The sequence below is a fragment of the Anopheles aquasalis genome, chromosome 2 (genome assembly GCF_943734665.1).
Source record: "Anopheles aquasalis chromosome 2, idAnoAquaMG_Q_19, whole genome shotgun sequence".
Classification (NCBI taxonomy): domain Eukaryota; kingdom Metazoa; phylum Arthropoda; class Insecta; order Diptera; family Culicidae; genus Anopheles; species Anopheles aquasalis.
In genome coordinates this window covers 44462501-44482462 of record NC_064877.1, presented here as the reverse complement: position 1 = coordinate 44482462, position 19962 = coordinate 44462501, and the positions used below count along the sequence as shown (strand labels likewise).

The 19962-nt window shown below is 49.7% G+C and overlaps 2 protein-coding genes across 2 annotated transcripts in view; both read left to right on the top strand.

The window, feature by feature from the left end:
- The first annotated feature begins 9 nt into the window (after positions 1–9).
- LOC126573513 (peptidyl-prolyl cis-trans isomerase G) lies at positions 10–4212 on the top strand. The gene is made up of 9 exons (XM_050233686.1): positions 10–153; positions 325–550; positions 625–730; positions 805–892; positions 1471–1500; positions 1566–1705; positions 1778–1910; positions 1982–2264; positions 2340–4212. Exons 2-9 carry the CDS (start codon positions 338–340, stop codon positions 4047–4049), a joined length of 2703 nt encoding a protein of 900 aa, XP_050089643.1. The 5' UTR covers positions 10–153; positions 325–337; the 3' UTR covers positions 4050–4212.
- Positions 4213–8405: 4193 nt separating this feature from the next.
- The window catches only part of LOC126573511 (uncharacterized), a 24165-nt gene continuing 12608 nt past the window's right edge, over positions 8406–19962 (top strand). Inside the window, exon 1 of the mRNA XM_050233683.1 lies at positions 8406–9646. Coding sequence (XP_050089640.1) covers positions 9562–9646 — 85 coding nt within the window. The 5' untranslated portion in view covers positions 8406–9561. The remainder of the gene's footprint in view (positions 9647–19962) is intronic.

Below are 19962 nucleotides of genomic sequence, written 5' to 3'. Positions count from 1 at the left end.
CAGCGGAAAAACAGTGGAAATCATCGTTTAAAGGCTGCTGGGTACAGAACCGGTATCTTTCTTGGACTCTTGAAGCCCGAGGAGATGTAAACGTACCTATGCGTAAAAAAATCGTGGAAAAACTTTGGTGTAATTTTGGATTTAGGTTTTAAAGTGAGTATTTTACTGAAATTCCTTGATATTTGGAGGCATTGTAAGTTGCAAAGCATTGCTTTAGGCTCCAGTAAAGGCTCTGCCATGCAATTCTGAAGAGAGGGGACCAACATTCTCGGTAAAACCCAACTTTTCACGGGTCTGATAAGCGTCGCTTTTCCTTCTCCGCAGGGTTCAGGACAAAATGACCATCGATTCCGACACGGGACCGCCAGCGGAGCGGGCCCAAGACGCGATCCGCTGTTTTTTCGATGTAAGCCTCGGGGGCCTTCCGGCCGGTCGTATAGTGTTTGAGTTGTATCCGTCGGTCGCTCCGAAAACGTGCGAGAACTTCCGCGCTCTGTGCACCGGCGAGAAGGGGATCGGTGTGAAGACGAACAAGCCGCTGTACTATCGGGTATGCCGTACTCCAGCATTCTCCGCACTCTTTCATCCCTTGTAGAGGCTAACATTTGCTCATCTTTCCGGCAGGGTGTTATTTTCCATCGCGTAGTGAAGGACTTTATGATACAGTCGGGTGATTTCTCGAATGGCAACGGAACGGGAGGAGAATCCATCTACGGGGGAACCTTCGAGGGTGAGTTTTGTATTTCGGCTAAGGTTTACGGTGCATAAAATTAACTGGATCGTCGGTGTATCTCTTTTCTACAGATGAAGCCTTCACCCTCAAGCACGATAGGCCATTCCTGCTCTCGATGGCCAATCGTGGAAAGAACACGAATGGTTCACAGTTCTTCATGTAAGTGCGACTGCCTGTAGCATGGCATTAAGAACAGAGTGCAGCTCCATTTGGAATGCTGGCAAGGCGAAAGACCAGTTCTACGCGGCGCCGTATTCCTCTGCATAACGTTTAATCTGTTTCACTGATAAGCTTTTCTTCCAGCACTCCAGTCGTTATCACCCGTTAGCCAGCGGATAGCACTCTCATTGTTACATTGACTGCTTTTGTACCCGTTGTTTTATATTCGTTATTGTTTAGAGACGATAGGTCCCCCCCATCCCCCTAGATGCCATCAGGGAACGGATCGTTCCATGCCTAGGTTCTTTCGGCGGTTTCTGTACCTTCTACATCCACTACTACTACTACCACTACTGAATGAGTAGCTCAAACGGGCGCATGCATGGTGAATCCATCGTTATCGCTTAAGACGGAAACTGGGTAGCCCTTCTTCAACCTAATTGTCCGGACAAACAAGCTGCGGCAGCCCGGAACCGAAATGCGCTACCCGATTCGAACATCAACCAAGCAACCGTACTAGCTCGCTGACCACTTGCCAATCAATTGTTCTCTCTGTGTTCTCTCTTTCTCTATTGTAGTACAACGCAACCTGCCCCTCATCTTGACAAGTGAGTATACCGTACTTCTGGCGTCTTGCCGAACGATCGCTGACCTTCATTGCTATCGATTCCAGTGTACACGTTGTGTTTGGCCACGTTGTGTCCGGCCAGGATCTAGTGCGACAGCTCGAACAGCTGCCGGTCGATCGTAACTCACGACCACTACAAGATGCGGTCATTTCTAACTGCGGCGAGCTGATTCGTCAGGTGAAGGGTGAGTTAAAAATGGTTGCTGGGATGGGTCTGGCCACTCCGTTCTGATACAACTTGTGCGATTGTTTTGTAGAAAAAAAAGAAAAGAAAAAGAAAAAGTCAGTCGCATCCAGTGATGAATCGGCCGAGGAGTCCAGCAAGAAGCGCAAAAAGGAGAAAAAGAAGAAACGCGAAAGAGATTCTTCACCGCGCGGTCCAAAGGGAGGGTAAGTACGGTGACCACATGGCAACGGGTCAACTTTAACTTATAACGCCCATTCCTTCTTCACCTCTGCAGCGAAAGAGCATCGGTCGAGGATGGTGAGCTTGAAGATGAATTGCATCCGATGGCCACGGTGACGAAGATCAATCCTGAAGAGATACCGGAAGTATCGAACAAATTTCTTATGCGTGCCGATAGTAAGCGTAACACGGGGACAACGGCTGGCGAGGAAGGGGATGATCGGAAGCATCACCGCAGCGAGCAGCGGCCCCGCGATCAGCAGAAGGGTTTCGGTTGGTCGAAAAAGCGTGTGCCGGTGTCTCGGAGTGGACGTATCATCAAAGGAAGAGGCAATTTCGTAAGAAGCACATACCGCTGGAAAATATCGGTGCCTATATTGAATAAATCTTCTTCTTTTTTTCCTCGACCACAGCGTTACCGAACACCGTCGAGGTCGCGTAGTCGTTCGCGTAGCCAAACTCCAATCCACTGGCGTGCAGCCCAGAAGCGGACGATCAAGATGACGGATTTGGAGAAGCTCGAGGAAGAGAAGCGGCAACGTGAAACCGAGATAAAGCGCCGCGAATCGGAGCGAAAGAAACGTCACGAGGAACTGGCGAAAGGGGCGTCGAAGAAATCGTTTTTCGAGCTCAATCAGGAACAACCGGTCGATGCAGCAGCAGAGGGCCCAGAAGCAGGAGAGTCAACTTCCTCGAACACTGGCACTGGTGAGCGAGCTGAACGTCAGCGAGCCAAATCTAACGGATCAGTTGATATGAATGCGCTCGACTACGAAGATCAGCCCGCGGAACAATCTGAACCGGAAACGGAAGGGGATGAACAAACGCCTCAGGAACAGGCAGTTGCGGTGAACAAAAGCGAAACGCTGGCCAAGGCACTCGGTGTGGAACCGAAAAAGAAAAGCAACGACTTTCCTAAGGGCTCCGACGATCGTTCCCGGCGACAGGGTAATGATGGTAGGCGCGATCGTTCACGCAGCCATTCGGTCGATAGATCACGTCGTGGTGGTGGCGGCCAGGATGAGTATCGTGGAAGATCGCCACCGCAATATTATCGTGGTAACAACCGTCGACAACCTTACCGTGGTGGTGGTGGTGGTGATGGTGGTCAACAGTTTAATCGCTACAATCCCCAGCGCCGGTTTGGCGGTGGAAGTGGTGGTAATGTCGGTGGATCTTACTATTCTAGGCCACCACCAACGATGATGGGTCGGCCCCGTTACGGTGGTTACGAGCAACGCCAGGACCGTGATCGGCGCCGTTCTCGCAGTCGTGATGATGGCAATCGGCGTTCTCGGCGTCAGGATCGCTCCCACAGCCGTTCGCATAGCCCCGACCGAAGACGTAGACATCGTCGTCGCGATAGTAGTGGTTCAGCGGAGAGCTCTCGTGGTGCATCGGCAGACCGGTCACGCCGTAACAGGTCCGAGACGCCCAAGGAAAGAGCTCCCCGGTCACGCCGTACGGCATCACCTGAGAGAGGTTCCACGGCGAAGAGCGGCTCCAACTCCAACGGACGGGAGCAGGCAGATGTGAAAGCGAAGAGTCCCGGTGCGGTGGCTACTGCGATTGTAGCAGCGGCAACGGCGGCCGTGGCCTCGCAGCAGGCGATGAGCGGCGTGAAGAAGGAAAGCATTTCCGAGGAAGAAAAGGCTCGGCTGCAGAAGGAGAAAATGTTGAAACGAGCCGAAACACTGCTGCTACTGAAGAGCCACATGGAGAAGGAGATCGAAGAGCAGCAGCGGAAGGCTCGCGAAAAGCAACAGCAGCAGTATCAGCAGGCTCGCGTGAAACCCGAACGGGACGATGCCCGTGCACTCGATGCGGTGATGGATTTGGCTCAGTTAAAGCAACTCAAGAAGGAAACGATTGACAAGCTGAACGCACAAGAGGCCGCCCAACGCATCCTGGCAACCGTAGTGACCGGTGTCACGGGCCATAAGAAAAAGTCCAAATCGAGTAGCAAACGTCGCTCGTCCAGTACGTCGTCGTCCTCTTCGTCGTCCTCCTCCTCGTCCTCGTCGTCGTCGGAGGCGTCCGCTGCTAAGAAGGAGAAAAGTCGCAAGAAACGCAAAGACAAGAAGCGCAAACAGCGAAAGCACTCGTCCAGCAGCTCGTCTTAAACCGCCGCGCAATTTCTAGTAACTATAATTTCGCCCACAATGCACAGCGTGTCATCCGTACGAACCTCTTATCTCGTACGATTAATATTTCAGTGAAAAGCGTAGTCTGTAACTGCATTTTGTCGCTTACTTTTCACTAATAAAGAACCTTACGATTATATGAAACAAAGGAAAGGATATGAATATCATAAATTGTGATTCTCTTTATAAACGTATATTCAAATTTATTACTTTAAGTGAATATCGCCGCCGCATAGTGAGCTGGCGAGATTCACCGAGCGGACACAGTGGTGGTCGATAAAATAGCAGCAAGCGATTTCAATGTATTCTTATTTTCTCAAATCCCCCGACTAAAACAGGAGTTTACTTTAACAGGAGATTTTAAATAATCCTCCGTCCAACATTGCTGCATTTTTTGTAGTACTTGGCGCTTTAACGCTGCGTCCAGACCGCACAGAATCTGGGCGCAGAATCTCGCTTACCTGTCAATTATGTATGCGAATTGACAGATAAGCGAGAGTCTGCACGCAGATTCTGTACAGTGTGTACAGGGCGTCGCGACTTGCGCTGTCGTGTGTTGGAGCGGTTTGATGAAAGAGGGAGGGAAACAGGCAGCAGCAATCGGCGCGTTCGTTTCGTTCGGAAAGTGCTGAGAGTTTACGTGAAGAGGTAAGCTGCGTGCTTTGTTCCGTGTTCCGTGTGCCGTGTTCCATGTTCTACGAAAAGAAGCGAATAACCACCGGTAGTGCGTGAAGCAGGAATAAACTTCGTCATCGCGGGCGCTATTCTAATCCGCGCATCCTTGTTCTGGTGGCCGACTCTCCAGCATAATAATACCCAAGAGACGGGAATCGATGGTGAAAAAGGAATAAAATCCACGCGAAAAGTTGCGTGGAGCTGTTGGTGTCCGTCGAGAACGGCCCGTCGTGGTAGAAGGGTGGAGGGAAGAGGAATTTTGCAAACCACACCACCTCTAAGGTCAGTGTATCGGCCTCATTTCCATTCGCCCGGTGCGCGCTCTATGCGAATTTGGAGCCTCTTTTGTCGCTGCTGATGTCGTCAATATATCGGGTGTTGTTGGTGCCGCGGTAGTTTCTTCATTTTTGGTCCGTTTCGACAAAGTGGTCGCCGCCACCGCCGCTCCATCCTTGCGGAACCGTCCCATCCAAGCAGTGGTGGGTTGCGCGGGGTGGCAGCAAGAGGTTCGTGACAAAAATAATGCCGCACCGCGTTCGGGGACGCAAGGTGGTTTTTACTTACTTTCACGCACCACTACACACTCGCGACACGCACGCACGAACGCACGCACGCAGCGGAACCGGCGGCAAGCGGCGCCGCGTTCTTACTCCGCAGTTCGTTCGTTACGTGGTGGTTCTCCAGAAAGCGGTGGCCGCCGCTGACCTTGGGTAGAGTGTAGAGCGCACCGCACCGAAGGAATCAACTATCGTGCTACGGATCGCAGCAGCCTGTGCTCGGGAGTAAGATCGATTTCCGGCACCGTGAGCACCGTGTGAAACCCCACTAGCGTCCGTCCGTGATATGTTCGCATCAAACATCTAACGCGGATGTGGTCAAGGAAACATTCGCATGGAGCGTAGATAGATGCCCGGAACGATTCACCAGAAATGGTCGCAATTCTTTGGAAACCACCGATGGGTTAAGAACGTTGTTGTCCGTTGGGACAACTTATCCCAGTAGGCCACACTTTTGGGTGGGTTTTTGAACCGCTCACGTTTCGTGTGCGTTTCGATTTCCCATCAATCCCTCACCCCGCCCGGCAACACGGTGCGGTGGGTTTCGAAGGAATATTTTTTTGTTTTGCATCATTTTTGCTAACCCACCCGTACCCCCCTCACCGTTCTACCCCGTTCTATCTACACTTTCTCTCGTTTTCGCTCTCTCGCACGCGCGCCTTCTCTCTCTCTTGCTCTCGCGGTGTGCTTCTTTTTATCGGTAGAACCCGGTTCCGAGAGTGTTGTTTTTCGTATGCGCACGGCGTTATGCTGCTGGCACCATAATATACGGTCGGAATTGCGTTTCGCATTTTACTTGCTCGTTTCGCCTCCGTTTTCTCGCGCCAGGCACGGGAGTAACCGGTCCGGTTTTTCCATATTTTATTGTTTCTGTTGTTGAGTACACCAGGCACACGCATATACTGCTAATCAAACAACAATTCATAGTGAGATTCGTAGTGTGATTCCTTGGAGCAACATCGCATAGAGCGCGCCTACTGTGCGTGCGTGCGGCCGAAGCGAACGATTGGCTCGCGAAAGTGTTCTTAATGGCTACTGTGCGGTGTAGTTAGAAACCGTTAACCCGCTGGATAGGATGCCCGGCGGGGGCGAAGGGAGGGAGGAAGGACTGTGTTGCTAGCGAGAAAAGAATGTGTCGAGGCAGGCCAGAAGAATGGCCGCGCGCACCCATTTATTGTCTCGTAACGCGCGCACGGACTACGGATATTGTGTGCGCCATTTGCAGTGGACATGAGAGTGTGTAGTGTGGCGAGTTGTTTTTGCCCCCCCTCCCCCTCTCCCCATTTTCCCTTCTTACCCCCAGCACCATCTTCGCGTCGCAACCCACGGCACACTATCAATCTAGCTGACGAGCAATCGCGATTGCCAAGCCCGGTGACAAACTGGCAAGACACCGATGGCGAAGACGCAGCGAACGGGCCGTGGTGTGGAAATTTAAATTAATAGAGCGGCGGTATCTCTAGGGTCTCCTCCTCATCCTCCAGGCAGTGTCGCATATTGTGGCCCGCACAGAGAGACAGCAGAAGCCATCACGCCAGAGCAGTTCGCTAGTGCGCACATACGCGCGAGCACACATACGCATGTTCACAAATCTCTACGCAAGCAAGCATACAACGCTAAAATGCTTCGTCGTCGTTGTGCGTTGTGTGCGATGCGCCTTTCTACCACGGGAGGGTGAGGGAAGACGCACATGCGGTTGTTGCCGTGCGTCGTAATCACTATTTATCTCTAGCAATGCTCTGGCGTGGCTCGCTGGTTCTGTGTGGATGAGTGTATGGAATAGGAGCTGTGTAGTGCCGGCGAGTGCGTATCGCTTCACATGCCCACCGGACAATAGCAAGAAGGATGTGACTCACAGAAGGCAACAGAACGCCAAGTAACTTCTAATTTACACTTCTCTCTCTCTCCCCCCCCCCCCCCCCTTCTCGCACTGCGAATCCTAGAGAGAGTATAAGTGCTTTGAGAATGAGAAATTGTTTACTTTTTGTGCAGAATTCCTTGTGCTGGACGGGGCCCCATCCGTAGCAGTTCGCACGTCTTGTTCCCAACCGATCTGTTGCCAAGTGTGTTTCGAAACGAAGCATGCTGTGGTGGAATCCTGCACGTCTAGGATAGGAGCATCTAGAACAAGCTAGAAACTGGTCAAAAAGTTAAGGAAATTTGCATTTGCGGAACTATAGCGAAGAGAACTGACCGGAGAGCAACATCCGGCGTTGTGGACGGATGCGCGCATCCGAACGAGAGAAGATGCTGCATGAGTGAGCGAAAGCGGCAAAAAGGGTTGTTGTGTTGTGTTGTTTGCTGAAAGACGTCAAACACTTCGGTATCCATCTAGTAGTTGTTGGCGCTGGCAAACTGGGCAACAACGGGTATCCTTGATCTGGTCCGAACATAAACAATCTCGATCTTTTCCCCTCTCTGTTTCACCCTCCGTGCTTCTGAAGGTTGTGGGATTGGGAACACAAATACGAAATATTCGTGCCTTCGTTCGATTTACAGTGACAGCGGGCGGTGGTAAACGGCATCCTTTGCCTCAGTACGGGACGGTGCAACGAAACATCAGCTGTGACTGCTTCCTGTTATGTTGGCAAAGGAGATTTGCTCTGGTCGGGTAGTGGTCATTCTGCGCGCAATTTGTTTGAGAAAAAAAAATGCACTACAGCAAAACGGCGAATGCGAATCTGGTGACCGTGATTCGCGTTTGTAAATGCAGAGCCCGTCGTGTGTGAAAGCATGAATGTGGGTGCGTGCGCGTGTGTAGTACGGGTGTGGGCCCACGCGAGCGAGCGAGTGCGCGCGCGCACACCACACATTGTGGTCGTTGGTCGGCCAAATCAATCCGCCAAAGGCGTAAAGTGTGTGCTCGCGTGAGGAAGCTGGTGTGCAGAAGTGGGAGGATGACGAAGGATGCTAACGAAAGCAGTATCCGGCCCCGACTTCCGCGCCGGTTAAAACGGCGAGACCCCCTCCCGCGACCTTTGGTGGCGATTTGTTTACATTTTTTCTTCCCAGCTGCATTGTTTTAAATTTATGTTTTTTTTTTCTGTTGTTTGTTTTCAGAAGTTACTCATGCAAATCGCTCTTGAGTGTCCAATCCAATCCAAGTGCATCAACCAAGTGCGGCAAGCAGACAGACTCCAGGGAGGAGCAACAAAAGGACCTTGCTAACAAGGATATGCACCCAGCTCGTAATTGTGCGGCTTATCGTTTTGCGCGCAAACTGTGTGTACCCACACTGGCCCGTGGTGTGTGACTGTGAAATATGTGAAATGTGAACGCGTGAACACCGGCATACTGTGCGGTCTCTGGATATCTTGCGTAGCATGTGAAACACCAAGCGCGCCCATTATTGCACCATGTGTATGAGTGCGTGAATGGGGCACCACATTCAATCCACCCCGTCAGCCGCGACTCCATATATTGCCTCATCGATGAAGAAAAGCGCGTAGCGCGTAGGTGCGGTGCGTAGGCGAAGAAACAGCGGAGAGATTGACCACAAAGCAGAAGAAAAGGGTGAGATGATGATGTTGTTGTTGTTGTTGTTGCGGTTGCATAGTGCGTACGCAACGCGCTGCTGCTACCACCAACAGCAGCAGCAGCAATGTATCGGTGTGTGAGCGTGCACAGCCGTCTTCGTGCCAAATGTTGAGCGTCACTGGTCGGTCCAGTGTGTGAATGGTGTTTTCAAGGAAATAAAGAGAACGCAGTAGGCGCGATCTGCGATCCGCGGTTCACGATTCCCGGCTCCAACAGCAACAGCAGCCACAGATCGATCGATCCTCACAGTGCAGTGGAGTGCAGGAATGTGTGCGCGCGCGTGTATTTGGCCGGTCGCCGTAGTGTTTCATCCGTGGGCGTGAATGTGACAAACCGAGAACAATATACAAAAGTGCAACAGTGAAACAACGTCTCGCACAGGGGTGGGGGGAGTATACACGGAAGGAGAGCAGTTGTGCAAGTGCCGCCAACTGGGCGAATCTCTCCGGGCAGCTGCAGCTATCAAAACCCATCAACAGAACACCAACCCCAACCGTGCGCGCATAGCCGCCACCGTGTGTTTCAGTAGGAGGTGAAGAGAAGCGCATCCCGTGCTCATCAGCACGCAACACGCAAGCAAGGAGGTGAAAGAGGAAGGAGGAGAATACATTCTTTCGCTGAGCCAGGGCCCCATTTCCGGCGATCGCCGCTACACCAGGCGGGATCCGGTCCAGTGTGTTTCGCATAGCATATTTACACTCCCAAATGGTGAAGGATTTTTTATGGCGCTGCTCTCATTTCGACTTAGCATTGTGTTTACGATAGGATTACTGCTGCTGAATGGATTCACGTCCGAATCGCCATCAGGTGAGTCCGAATCGAGGCTGCTGATAGTGCTTTTAGTTATTCTACAAACACAACGCAATTGGTTGATAGTGCCAAGCAAAGTGCCAAGCTCTATGAACTGGTTACTAGTAGTAATCATTTATTTAGTTGCACAATAAGTTATCCAACCCCAATAAGTTTGATTTGCATTCCAACGGGTGACTAGTTGCTGCGTAAATTAACCAATCTGTTTATCTAATAAGTCTTTGTAGTCTTGGCAATGAAAATGTTACCGTTTGGGTTCTTGGTTGATTTCATCCCGTGGAGAACGAAGCTATTTCGAGCACGCAGTTACTGACCATACCCTACGCCGTGTTGCGCGCGTACGAACGCAAACCATTCCCGAGGATCGATCCATACCATGGTGGGGTGTGCAAAAAGGAAGTAACCGTACATTCCGATAGCGGCAACGGCGGCGGTGGACTGGACCTGGTTTAGCGGAAGATTTAATGCTTCCCCCAATCTCTCGCCGGACCGCGTGTGCATTTCACCACCAGCAGCATCATCATCATCATCGTTACCGCTCTGCTCTGCTGACGCACAATTGTGTCAAAACAATCAAAATGGCGCGTCCAGTGTTTGCCACTACGCTCGAGGATACGGCCAGGCCATGGTGAAGGAGGTGCTGGTGCTTCACACACTAACCAGCATACGCACGCACGGACCCGCGGAACGGTGTTGGTAAATTCTGGAGAGCGAGAAAGTGGATGCGCAGAAACCCAACCGTGGCGAATGGTGGTCGCTCGCAAGATTCTTCTCTTTCAGCTTTGGTTACTCGCGATTCGCGCGACCAATGCCAGTAATGGAGGAATGTGATGCACGAATGTCGCCTGCGATTGTTGTGAAGTTTTTCTTTTTAGATTGGAACTTAGAAGATGGTTCCAATTCCTTCCGATTTTGGGCGAGTTGTTTGGTGAAAAATGCGTTGTCCCCCAAACCCCTTCTGGGGTTCTCATATGGAACACGCATCATCACGCACACCACGGCGTCCCACCAAAACACGCAATCGCCGGCCGCGCATCGCCATGGTGTGTGTTTGGTGTGTTGTGTTTTGCTGCGTGTTTTGTTTGGTGAGAAGCGAACGAAGGCGCGCGCGCGCGCACACACAGCGCCAGGTCGTGCCCCCCCCCCCCCTCCCCATACTCCAAAAGGGTGCTCGCTCTCGCGCCCCAATCGAACGGAATTCGCTCTCTTTGGTAGCGGCTGTAGCTGTCTCCATTGAGAGAAATGTTACGAAATACGGCGAGAACAATATAAACAACATGAGACACAGGAAACAAAAAATTTAAAAATCCCAAATCACGAGAGAGAGAGAGAGAGAGAGAGAGAGAGAGAGAGGGACGCTGGATGTTTGTTTACCCGGTACGGGAGCAGGGATGGACACTTTTTGGGTATGATAACACAGGGCAAGAAGCAGGTCCTTCTGCTGGCGCACTATTTTAGAATCAAAGAGATCATCGAACGATCATGGAACGAAGATCGACAGTAGGATTTGTACTAGACTGGCCGAAAATGAAAATAGCAAAGAGAAATCCGTCATTAACCAACCTACAGAGCCACTTTCGATGCAGCAACAGCAACAATGTTGCTCAAGCATAAATGCAGACAAGCGGGACCACGTCGTGCTGTTAATCTTTATTCATTTGCGAGTTCATTTGCGCGACTGCACGCGGTATGAGTCAAGCATCATCTTCGATCGAGTGCCGTAGCATAAGCCTGCCGTCCTGCCTGGAGGTGGTTCGTGTTGTGCTATTCAAATGATCCTAAGACACACGCGGAGGCACCTTGCCTAGGGCAGGCACTGGGCATGCTTGAGTGCACTTTGAAGGTGTTTTAAATTTAAAAATCTGAATCATTCAACGGAATCATAGGCGTGTTGCACGACACAAACCGTTCAGTGAGTCCGTGGTCCGGATGTAGAAATGTGCGGCCGCCGAGAGCGTACAAACCGACCGGTCATGGTTGCCGGGCCGGGCCGGCCGGTCTGCCGGTGGTTCTGCCAGGCGAGGCCGTACCACACGCGCGTCATGGCGTGCCGACTGCACTCCCGCTTGTTACCGGCGGTGCACAGAGGTGAAGAAGGGAAGGGGTAGGAGATACACAAAAAATGGATAAAATTATTAATGGAAACACCTCCGAACAAGCGTGGCAATGGCAGAGTGCGCTGCATTATGAAATGCGCATCCAAAATCTGACCCTTCTTCTGCTTCACACGTGTAGGCGCCATGGCGGCCCACGCAAGATCTGTCAGCTTTCGTGAGCGCCTTTTTGGCCGGCTACAGACGGGAAGAATCCCTTTTTATTCCTGCGCCCGCTCCCCCCACCTCCAATTTGGTCCCTGATTGGCCATCAAACGCACATCCCACGCGGATGATAACTACTTTCTCTCGCCTCGATTGGTGGGTGGGACGTGGACGCGAGAAAATGCGGTCATTTTTCATGTTACCCACCACCCACCGTTGTCACTGGCGCAGGCAGCGCGCCTACGCGGAATGAGAACCCAATCGGAGGAGGACAACACCGCCACACACCGCATGCGTGTGTTGTGTGGCCGCGTGTGCCCACGGTGTCAGCGCCAGTGTCGACCCCCTACGCATTAACGGTTGCAACATCGAACGCCTTCTAATGCATCTGTTGTAATGGACCAGCAGGAGTGCCTGTACCTCCTCCTCCTCCTCCTTGTTGCATCAAACCGTCGTGATGATGATGATGATGGAGCACGAATGGTGGGGTGGTTCAACTCCTACAGGCAGTAGTAGCAATGGGTTTGGTCGATTTTTGGACACCAAATGACCTCCCTCCGCCCCTAGCGGGCTTTGGATTCTTGTAATCGGGAGGTGTAACGATGATAATGATGCGATGAGCCCCGAAATTAAAGGCTGAATTCAGAAGGGTGAAGCAATCAACGGTAATCAAGCCGCTAGGCCTAAGCGAGAACCCCCGCCTCGCTAGCAGACAACCCTGTCCCATTAAGATGGAACGCAGAAGGTAAAATGTTTTAGGACAACTCTAGTTACTTCTCACTTCATAGAAGTGCTTCCATTTCTTCGGAAACACATTATCTCTTTAGCAATGAGAAAAGGGTAATGGAGTTGCTTTTGCTGGAGGAAAACAAGGTCTTGTTGGGTATCTTTTCCTGCGTTTGTCACTAAGGCGCTGGATTGATTTGATTTTTAGGGAGAAATTGTGGACGAAAAGTACTTTCCAAAAATAATGTTTTCGTTTTAAAATTCAATCATCAAATTCATCAAAATCCTCTTTGCCTGGATAAGCGGAATCTATGCAATAGCTCCTTTATTCTATGTTCTAAGAACATCTGAAGGATTTTAGTGAATGAACATATCGTTAATGATTATTGTACTCATTTAACGAACGTCTGGGGTTCATAATTTCTCTGCTCTTCAGTTCCTCCTAGATTGTTTGAAATGTCTGTATTTAAAAGACTTAACTACTACGTGTTTCCTGATGCTGTTCCAAGCTTAGTTTACCATTTCACAAATCTGCTTGATGAAAGCTATGTCGAAATCATACCAATGATTTCCCAGTACAATTGGTATCAACATCATTTTCATCAAACACTTCATTTGTTTGTACATAAAGTTAGGCATCTACTTTCAATCATCCGTTCTTACCAAATTTTTGAGAAAAAAAGATGCTAGTGACAAAAAATTAGAGTTTTGTTTAACCAACACCTTATCTTCTTTGAGTTTATGAAATTTGTACTCTGTTGCTGTACCTGCACCACAAAAGCGCACCAACGAAAAAAGGTAAGACTTTAAAGCATAAGAGGATAAAATGTACGGGATAAAATTCTCCCGGGAATCCCAACCAATATAACGCCATCGAAAAAGGCCCACGCCCTGGCCTGACACCCGCGATCCGTCCGCTGTTGCTCCGAGGTGTGTGACACATGCTTATGCAATGCGGCGATGCGTTTCGGTTGCCTGTTCTCGCGGTTACACTTCCTCCACGATGGAATGGAAAGCTGAGGGCGTTGCTGAGTTCGTGGCCCCGTACGAGAAGAGATGTAACTCCCACGTGTGGTAAACCCAAAGAACGAGCTGATATTGTTTGGTCTCCTCCGAGAGGAAAGAATATCCAAGGGAATGTTGCGATGGTAGATCATCATCATCGTAACTGGCGGAATGCCGTTTCTGAATGCAGTTCTGAGAGCCTCTGCGGGCCCTTCGTCATGATGATCGCTGCTAGACGATCATTTGAGGCGATTGTTTCGGAGAATATTGTACTCTGTCTGTGTCTGTGTGCTGGTGTGTTATATCCGTAAATCCGTGGGGGCGAGCGGATTAATACAGGGTGCGCCATCAGGATGTATCCTATTTTAAAGTTGAATAACTTTGCCATTTTTCAGCAGATTTTAAAAAATAAACCAGTTTTATTTAGGTTACTTTATGCCATTTATTGTGCCATACTCAAAATATGATATCGATCAAATGATCGCCTTCATTCGACATACAAAAAAGAGGCTCTTTTTCGGGCATTTTACAATGTTTCGACAAGTTGGGGAGTTATTTTGGCAATTTCAGCTCTAATATTTGCTCTAAGTTGTTTCATAGTCTTCGTTCTGTTGGCATAAACCTTATTTTTCACATAGAACCACACAAAATAAGCCAGCGCCGTCACATGCGGCGAACGAAGATTCACCATCCATTGCTCGACCACAGCTTTCACTATTGACCGATTATTTCCAATGTAAAGTGTTACAATTTCAGTCCGCTCTTTTAACATGAAGTGATGCATTACTAAAATGGCATAGATAATAGGCAAATAGGCAAGTTTCAGAAACTATCCTATTTGTCAAAATCGATTGAAAAATGACAGAGTTACTCGACTTTAAAATAGGATCCTGATGGCGCACCCTGTATCTTTGGTTGCATTTTGCTTGGTAGTTGCTCTGTAGCCACCACGACAAGACGAGATTCGTGGACGAGATGTTGCGATTGACCATTTCGAGGGAAAGACCTCCACAACCGAGTATGGTGCCAAGCTCTCAATGGAGAAAGAAGCGGAGTAGATACTAACATATGTTGGCTTTTATGAACACTGTTTTCTTCAGTTCCTCGATCACTAGTGATGTTTATCACTTTGAGTGTCATAGATAATTCTGAAGTGAAATAATGATCCAGATGTGCCTCAGCCTTAGAACATGACTAGGCTGGTATGGTGCGCAGAGTTCTGTCGTAGTTCTTGTCCACCAGAAGGCACGCACACAACCTCACACACGTGCCGTGCTTGGCAAGCGGTAGACAAAATGGAAGCAACCGAAAAGGGAGAGAGGTAATGGTATTGCCAAAAAATCCCTATTTTTTTAATGGCGATTCGCCTCGCCGCTATATGGTATACGCCAAGGAGCGCAGAGAAGCCACCAGGCAAGGCCAAGAGCAAGCATAAGAAGGAAGCGAACAACACCGAAGCAAACGCGCACCGCACGGATCTTAGAGGATGCGTGGATCTTCGTTGGGCAAGGGATTGGATTGGTGGCCCAATACACAATGACCTGACCCACGGTAGTTGGAAAAGAAGAACAAGAGACCACGACGACGGCGATCGGAGGACCAAAAGAAGGGGAACTGGTTGTCGAAAATTAGACAAAAAGGGGTTAAACCACCACCTCTCCCCACCGCTACCTAGGGACAGGCCTAAACGCTCCAGCAGAGCCCGTCTGTGTCCGCTTGTGTCCCGTACTTCCCGTGCCGCTGAATCCAGTTTCATTACGCTCGGTGGTAACCACGTTTGGCCCTTCATTTCTTCATTTCGCACACCGCTTCCTGAGTAATTTTTGGGCTATTGTCATATCGTACCTTGGTTCCTTTGGTCCATTGGATCATACACAAAGTGCCTGAGCCGTGGCTAAGGCAGGGCAACGGAGGCCACGAAAAGAAGGGACTTGTCTGTATGTTGTGAGGATTGGTGCGTCCTGTAACGGTGTGCGCGAAATTCACGATTTGTTCCTGTGATCCTGTTGCGCTCTCTGGCGTACATTGGTGTACAATAAACAGTAATGCAGCGATAGGAGAAGAGTAGCCGGAGCCGGACCCGGACCCGGTCGTCTACCTTTTTTAGCGCAGGTAGCCAAGAATAATTCTCCCCGGGGCGGGGGGTCCTAGAGTTGGGACACCGTGGGTTGTTGGGTTTTCTATCGTCTCTAGTTGCCTCCTCCTCCTCACTTTCCTAGTGATCCTCTGGTATTCTAGGATGGCGTACACGCCGTATAGAAGGCGCTAGAAGGGCTATTGTTTGTTTGCTCTCTATCCCCTCTGATGGCAATGCTTTCTAATCGTTAAATAAATGATGGAGCTTAGAGAAAATGGCATATGGTCGCAATAGAGCTGTTCTATGTTCGGATTAGAAACGGATGGCAAAAAAAAGCGATCGCACAGTACTCGCTGGCTTGCTCACCTCACCTGGAGGAAGAGGCTTCACAGAGTCGAGCCCCTAGTTGTCGGTCGGGAAGAAATTGGATATTTATTCGCGGTGTCCCGCCGCTTTTTTTTTGCACGCAGTTTTCTCTGCTTCCTGTTTGCACCAATCTGCTCTGCTCCTGCATCATCCTAGAGAAACTCCTCGGACGAAAATTATTTTCTTCAACTTTTCTTGGCTTCTTTGCTCTGGTCTATACTGGAGCTGTATTGAGCGATCACTGGGATCTAGTAAGAATTGCGTTATACGTTGTATAATATGGACTGCAAATGGATTGAATGTTTAGAATATGGTAAGATAACATGGTTTTCTTGTTTTTACCTGTGTTGTTAAACGAACTACTGGTCTGAAATACTCTGATTTTCAAAAGTATGGGCACTAGCAACACAGTGAAACTCCTCTTTACCAACCAGATGCTAGAAGACATACTATTTTTCTATCAATGAGTACTTGATTATTATTTCGTGACTGTGATTTCTGCGCAAAGTGCTCCTGAACTATTCAACTGTGGTACACAGGTTGGTGCGCAAACGATGACAACAGCTGCCCTTTCCTGTAGTAAAGCGGGGCTTAGGTCGTAGAAGAAATTAGAATTTCGTTGGCATCGAAAGATAATTCGAATGGAATACGTTCCATCTTCTTAAATTATTTTCTGAAGGAAGATCCTCGATTACACGATCACGATTACAATAACGTGAACGAGCGATAGATCTCTAGTGGATTGAGATCAAGATCTAAACAGTCTCTTAAAAAGTCTATTAAAATCACTTTTGCAGGAATCTGTCGTGTATTATAATTTTTAACAATTTGCAATTTATTTCTTCGATATGCTAGAACATTTAATAGTCACTATCAACATAGTGAACGTCAATCTCAGTCATCTTAATAACAGAAATGATATCTCAAACCGTTGCGAACGTTTACCATCTCGTATCGAAACGAGAAGTTTCTGGAACCACCAGCGGTTCTTTGGTTCTCAAGACACGTGTCTCGGGCCTCTCTAGCGCACAGCATACTCTATCCCCTTGTTAGCAACTTCATCAACACCACCACCGAGCGTTCGTCGCTTTCGAGGCTCATTTCCATATTTCGGACAGACTTACGAGACCTCCGTCACATGCCAGATCGGTTACAGATGTGTCCTTCTGCTGCCACCCCTCACCCACCTCCCCTTTGTGATGCTATGGCACCAAAGCACCGTTAACACCAGACGACGGATACGGTTTACGCATTTCTAGCATACGACGCATCGCAGTAAGGTTTGTTATATATCACAATTATGGTTGGCATGTGCGTGGCCAAGGGTTCCAGCCAGCGGTTCATCCGGTAACGGACCAGTTCCGGCAATTTGGGCAGACGATTTTTTATTTAACGGAAACTGGGACCTCATTGCGATTTGTGTGGTTCTTGGTTTTCGGGACGCACGCCGCACGCACAATGGTGCGGCTTCTCGATCGCGCGATCCTCACCGGCGTTGCTTGTGGCGCCCGCGTCAGCTAAGGCAGTTCAACGGAAAATGCTTACGCACCGTGAAGCCGCCTTCGGGTGAAAGAGGAGGAGGAGGAGGAGGTGGAGAGGAATGCTCCGAAATAGGAAAGTGCGTATCGATCGTATCTCCTTTCCGTTTGGCCCACCGTGATGATTGCGAATGAATGGAATGGAAGAAGGAGAACGTGGGATCGGCGCGCCCGTGGCTTTTCCTGGCCATGGTTTCACCTCACCCATGCACCACCCGCCCCCACCCCACCCATGAAGCGATTGCCAAAAAGCGGATCGAGCTGGTGGGGTGGTTCAATAAACCTTTCGTGTCAGTGTCCCTCCTCCTGCCACTCTATTCCTCCTCTTCCCGCTCCTCCAAATCTTCTCCTCTCTCTCTCTCTCTCTCTCTCTCTCTCTCTCCAAACTATCTTTTGCAGAACGGCGCGAGCGAGTTCGCACGCACTTTTTCGTATTAGCAGCAAATTGGCCCCTTTTGGTTTGGTGCTTTGAAAGCTTTTTTAATTTCCTAATTCACCGTTCCCGGACCCCAGCACGCACTCAGATAGACAGACACACACATTTACACACTGATCAGCCACGGGTAACAATGCCACCACCTTCCTTCCTTCGCTCGCTCGCTCGCTCGCTCGCTGACCATTACGCATTTTGATGAAATTCCAGCCATTCCGCCACTAGCACGCATCTTGATCGCCGCATACCGCATTGCTTCTTCCTTTTGTTCGCCCCTAGAGAAGTGCGTGAGATTGTCCGGCTTGGATCAGGCTTCGGATTCGTATAGAGCAACGGAATCGAGCCGCCGTGCAGGTTCGTCGCTTTTGCGTTCGAAGTCTTTCTATCGCGCGCGCGAAAGACAGACGCCTCGATCCCCGCCGTCGCCCATTGCTGTCTCTTGATCTTTCGATCGTTGGAATCGTTTCCTTTTTGTTTTTTTTTCCATTCATCGTTGCCTCTTGGTTGACTTCTTCTTCCTTCTGCTCCGGATATCGCCACCCCAAGGGAGAGAGAGAGAATGGGGGTTACGCATTTTTTCTTCGCGACGCCGCCACGGTCCTGCAGGCAGCCGGTTTGGAGTTCGAGTTCTGTGCGTCGGACAGCGCAAATGCCATCGAGGGCACGCCAGAGATCCCTGCCGCTGCTGCTGCTGCCGCTGCCCGCTCTCGCACGGTGCTAATGATATATTTTCATAACGAAATGAGCGAGCTATAAAACACCAGCGCGCGCGCCATAGCAAAGGCTCAGATATGGAAGGCAATAGGAACACATTGGCAAAACTCGACTCCGCTGGTGGACGAGGAAAACGCACAATTAATTATGCGTGCGTACGGTGGTGGTGGTCTCTATCTCGTTCCAATTCAATCATTATGTGTGGTGTACGTCTGTACCGTTTCGTCCGAAAAGCTTTTTCCCACTTCCACGATGACGATGCCACCCCAACCAAACGGGTGGTACCCCCCCGGTCTGCTCTATCCGTTCTGGCGCTTTCTCAGACGTTTTCTTGGTATTCCCCCCCCCTTCCCCCGCCGTGTCAACGCGGTGGCTTCATCTGGCTTGTTCATATCCTAGTTCGTGTTTTTTTTCTTCCTTTCTTTGGTCATCTTTGGCTTATCTTGTCTCTTTGCTCTCTGGTGTAATGCTGTGGTGGCGGTGGCGTGGCATCGTCTAACCCCATTAAGAAACCATCTCTCGAACATATTGCAGCATCCTTCTGCCACCACCTTCCCCGCCATCTCTTCGTTGGTCACGAGAGTTATGATGGTGGCTCAGTGATGAGACGCATTTGGCTCCGCTACCTTTTCCTCCCTTCGATATCATCGCCCGTGCGTGGAATGCTCTGGTACAAAAGGGTACAAAACGAAATTGACTGTGCGTGTAAAATAGCGGGTTCAAGTACTCCCGGTTCATTAGGAGTAATTACCGAGCTGCCCCTTTTGCAACTGTTGACGATAAGGGGCAGTGGGAAAGGAGGGATGATAGCTTGTAATGTGCTGGATTTTATCTGCGAATCATCGGTGTACACATCTTCCGAGGAATGCGATTTTCTGATACCAAGGGGCTTTCGGTGGGATGCTGCGGTGATGCCGGATCGAAAGATGTTCACCTGGGGTCTCTCTTTCTGTGGTGAACAGGTTTCGCAACTCGCCAATGAATGGGATGTAGCTATCATTCGTCATTTCGTCATTTTCTCGTTGACCGTGATGATTATAAGCCAGTTTTGCTTCCTTCCTTCAATGAGTTTAACTCAATCATAACTTCAATCACTTCATTACATGGATCAGCTCATAACCTTTGCCTAATTCATTGGAATGGTTTTTGTTAACAAAAGATTTTTTAAACTGTCTGCGTGGCTGAAGAGAATGGAA

Excerpts from the sequence above, each read along its gene's own strand:
- LOC126573513 (XM_050233686.1), top strand. The coding sequence starts at position 338 with ATGACCATCGATTCCGACACGGGACCGCCAGCGGAGCGGGCCCAAGAC. Across the intron at positions 731-804 it reads CTACGGGGGAACCTTCGAGG|ATGAAGCCTTCACCCTCAAG; the intron begins GTGAGTTTTGTA and ends TCTTTTCTACAG. Across the intron at positions 1,501-1,565 it reads CCTGCCCCTCATCTTGACAA|TGTACACGTTGTGTTTGGCC; the intron begins GTGAGTATACCG and ends TATCGATTCCAG.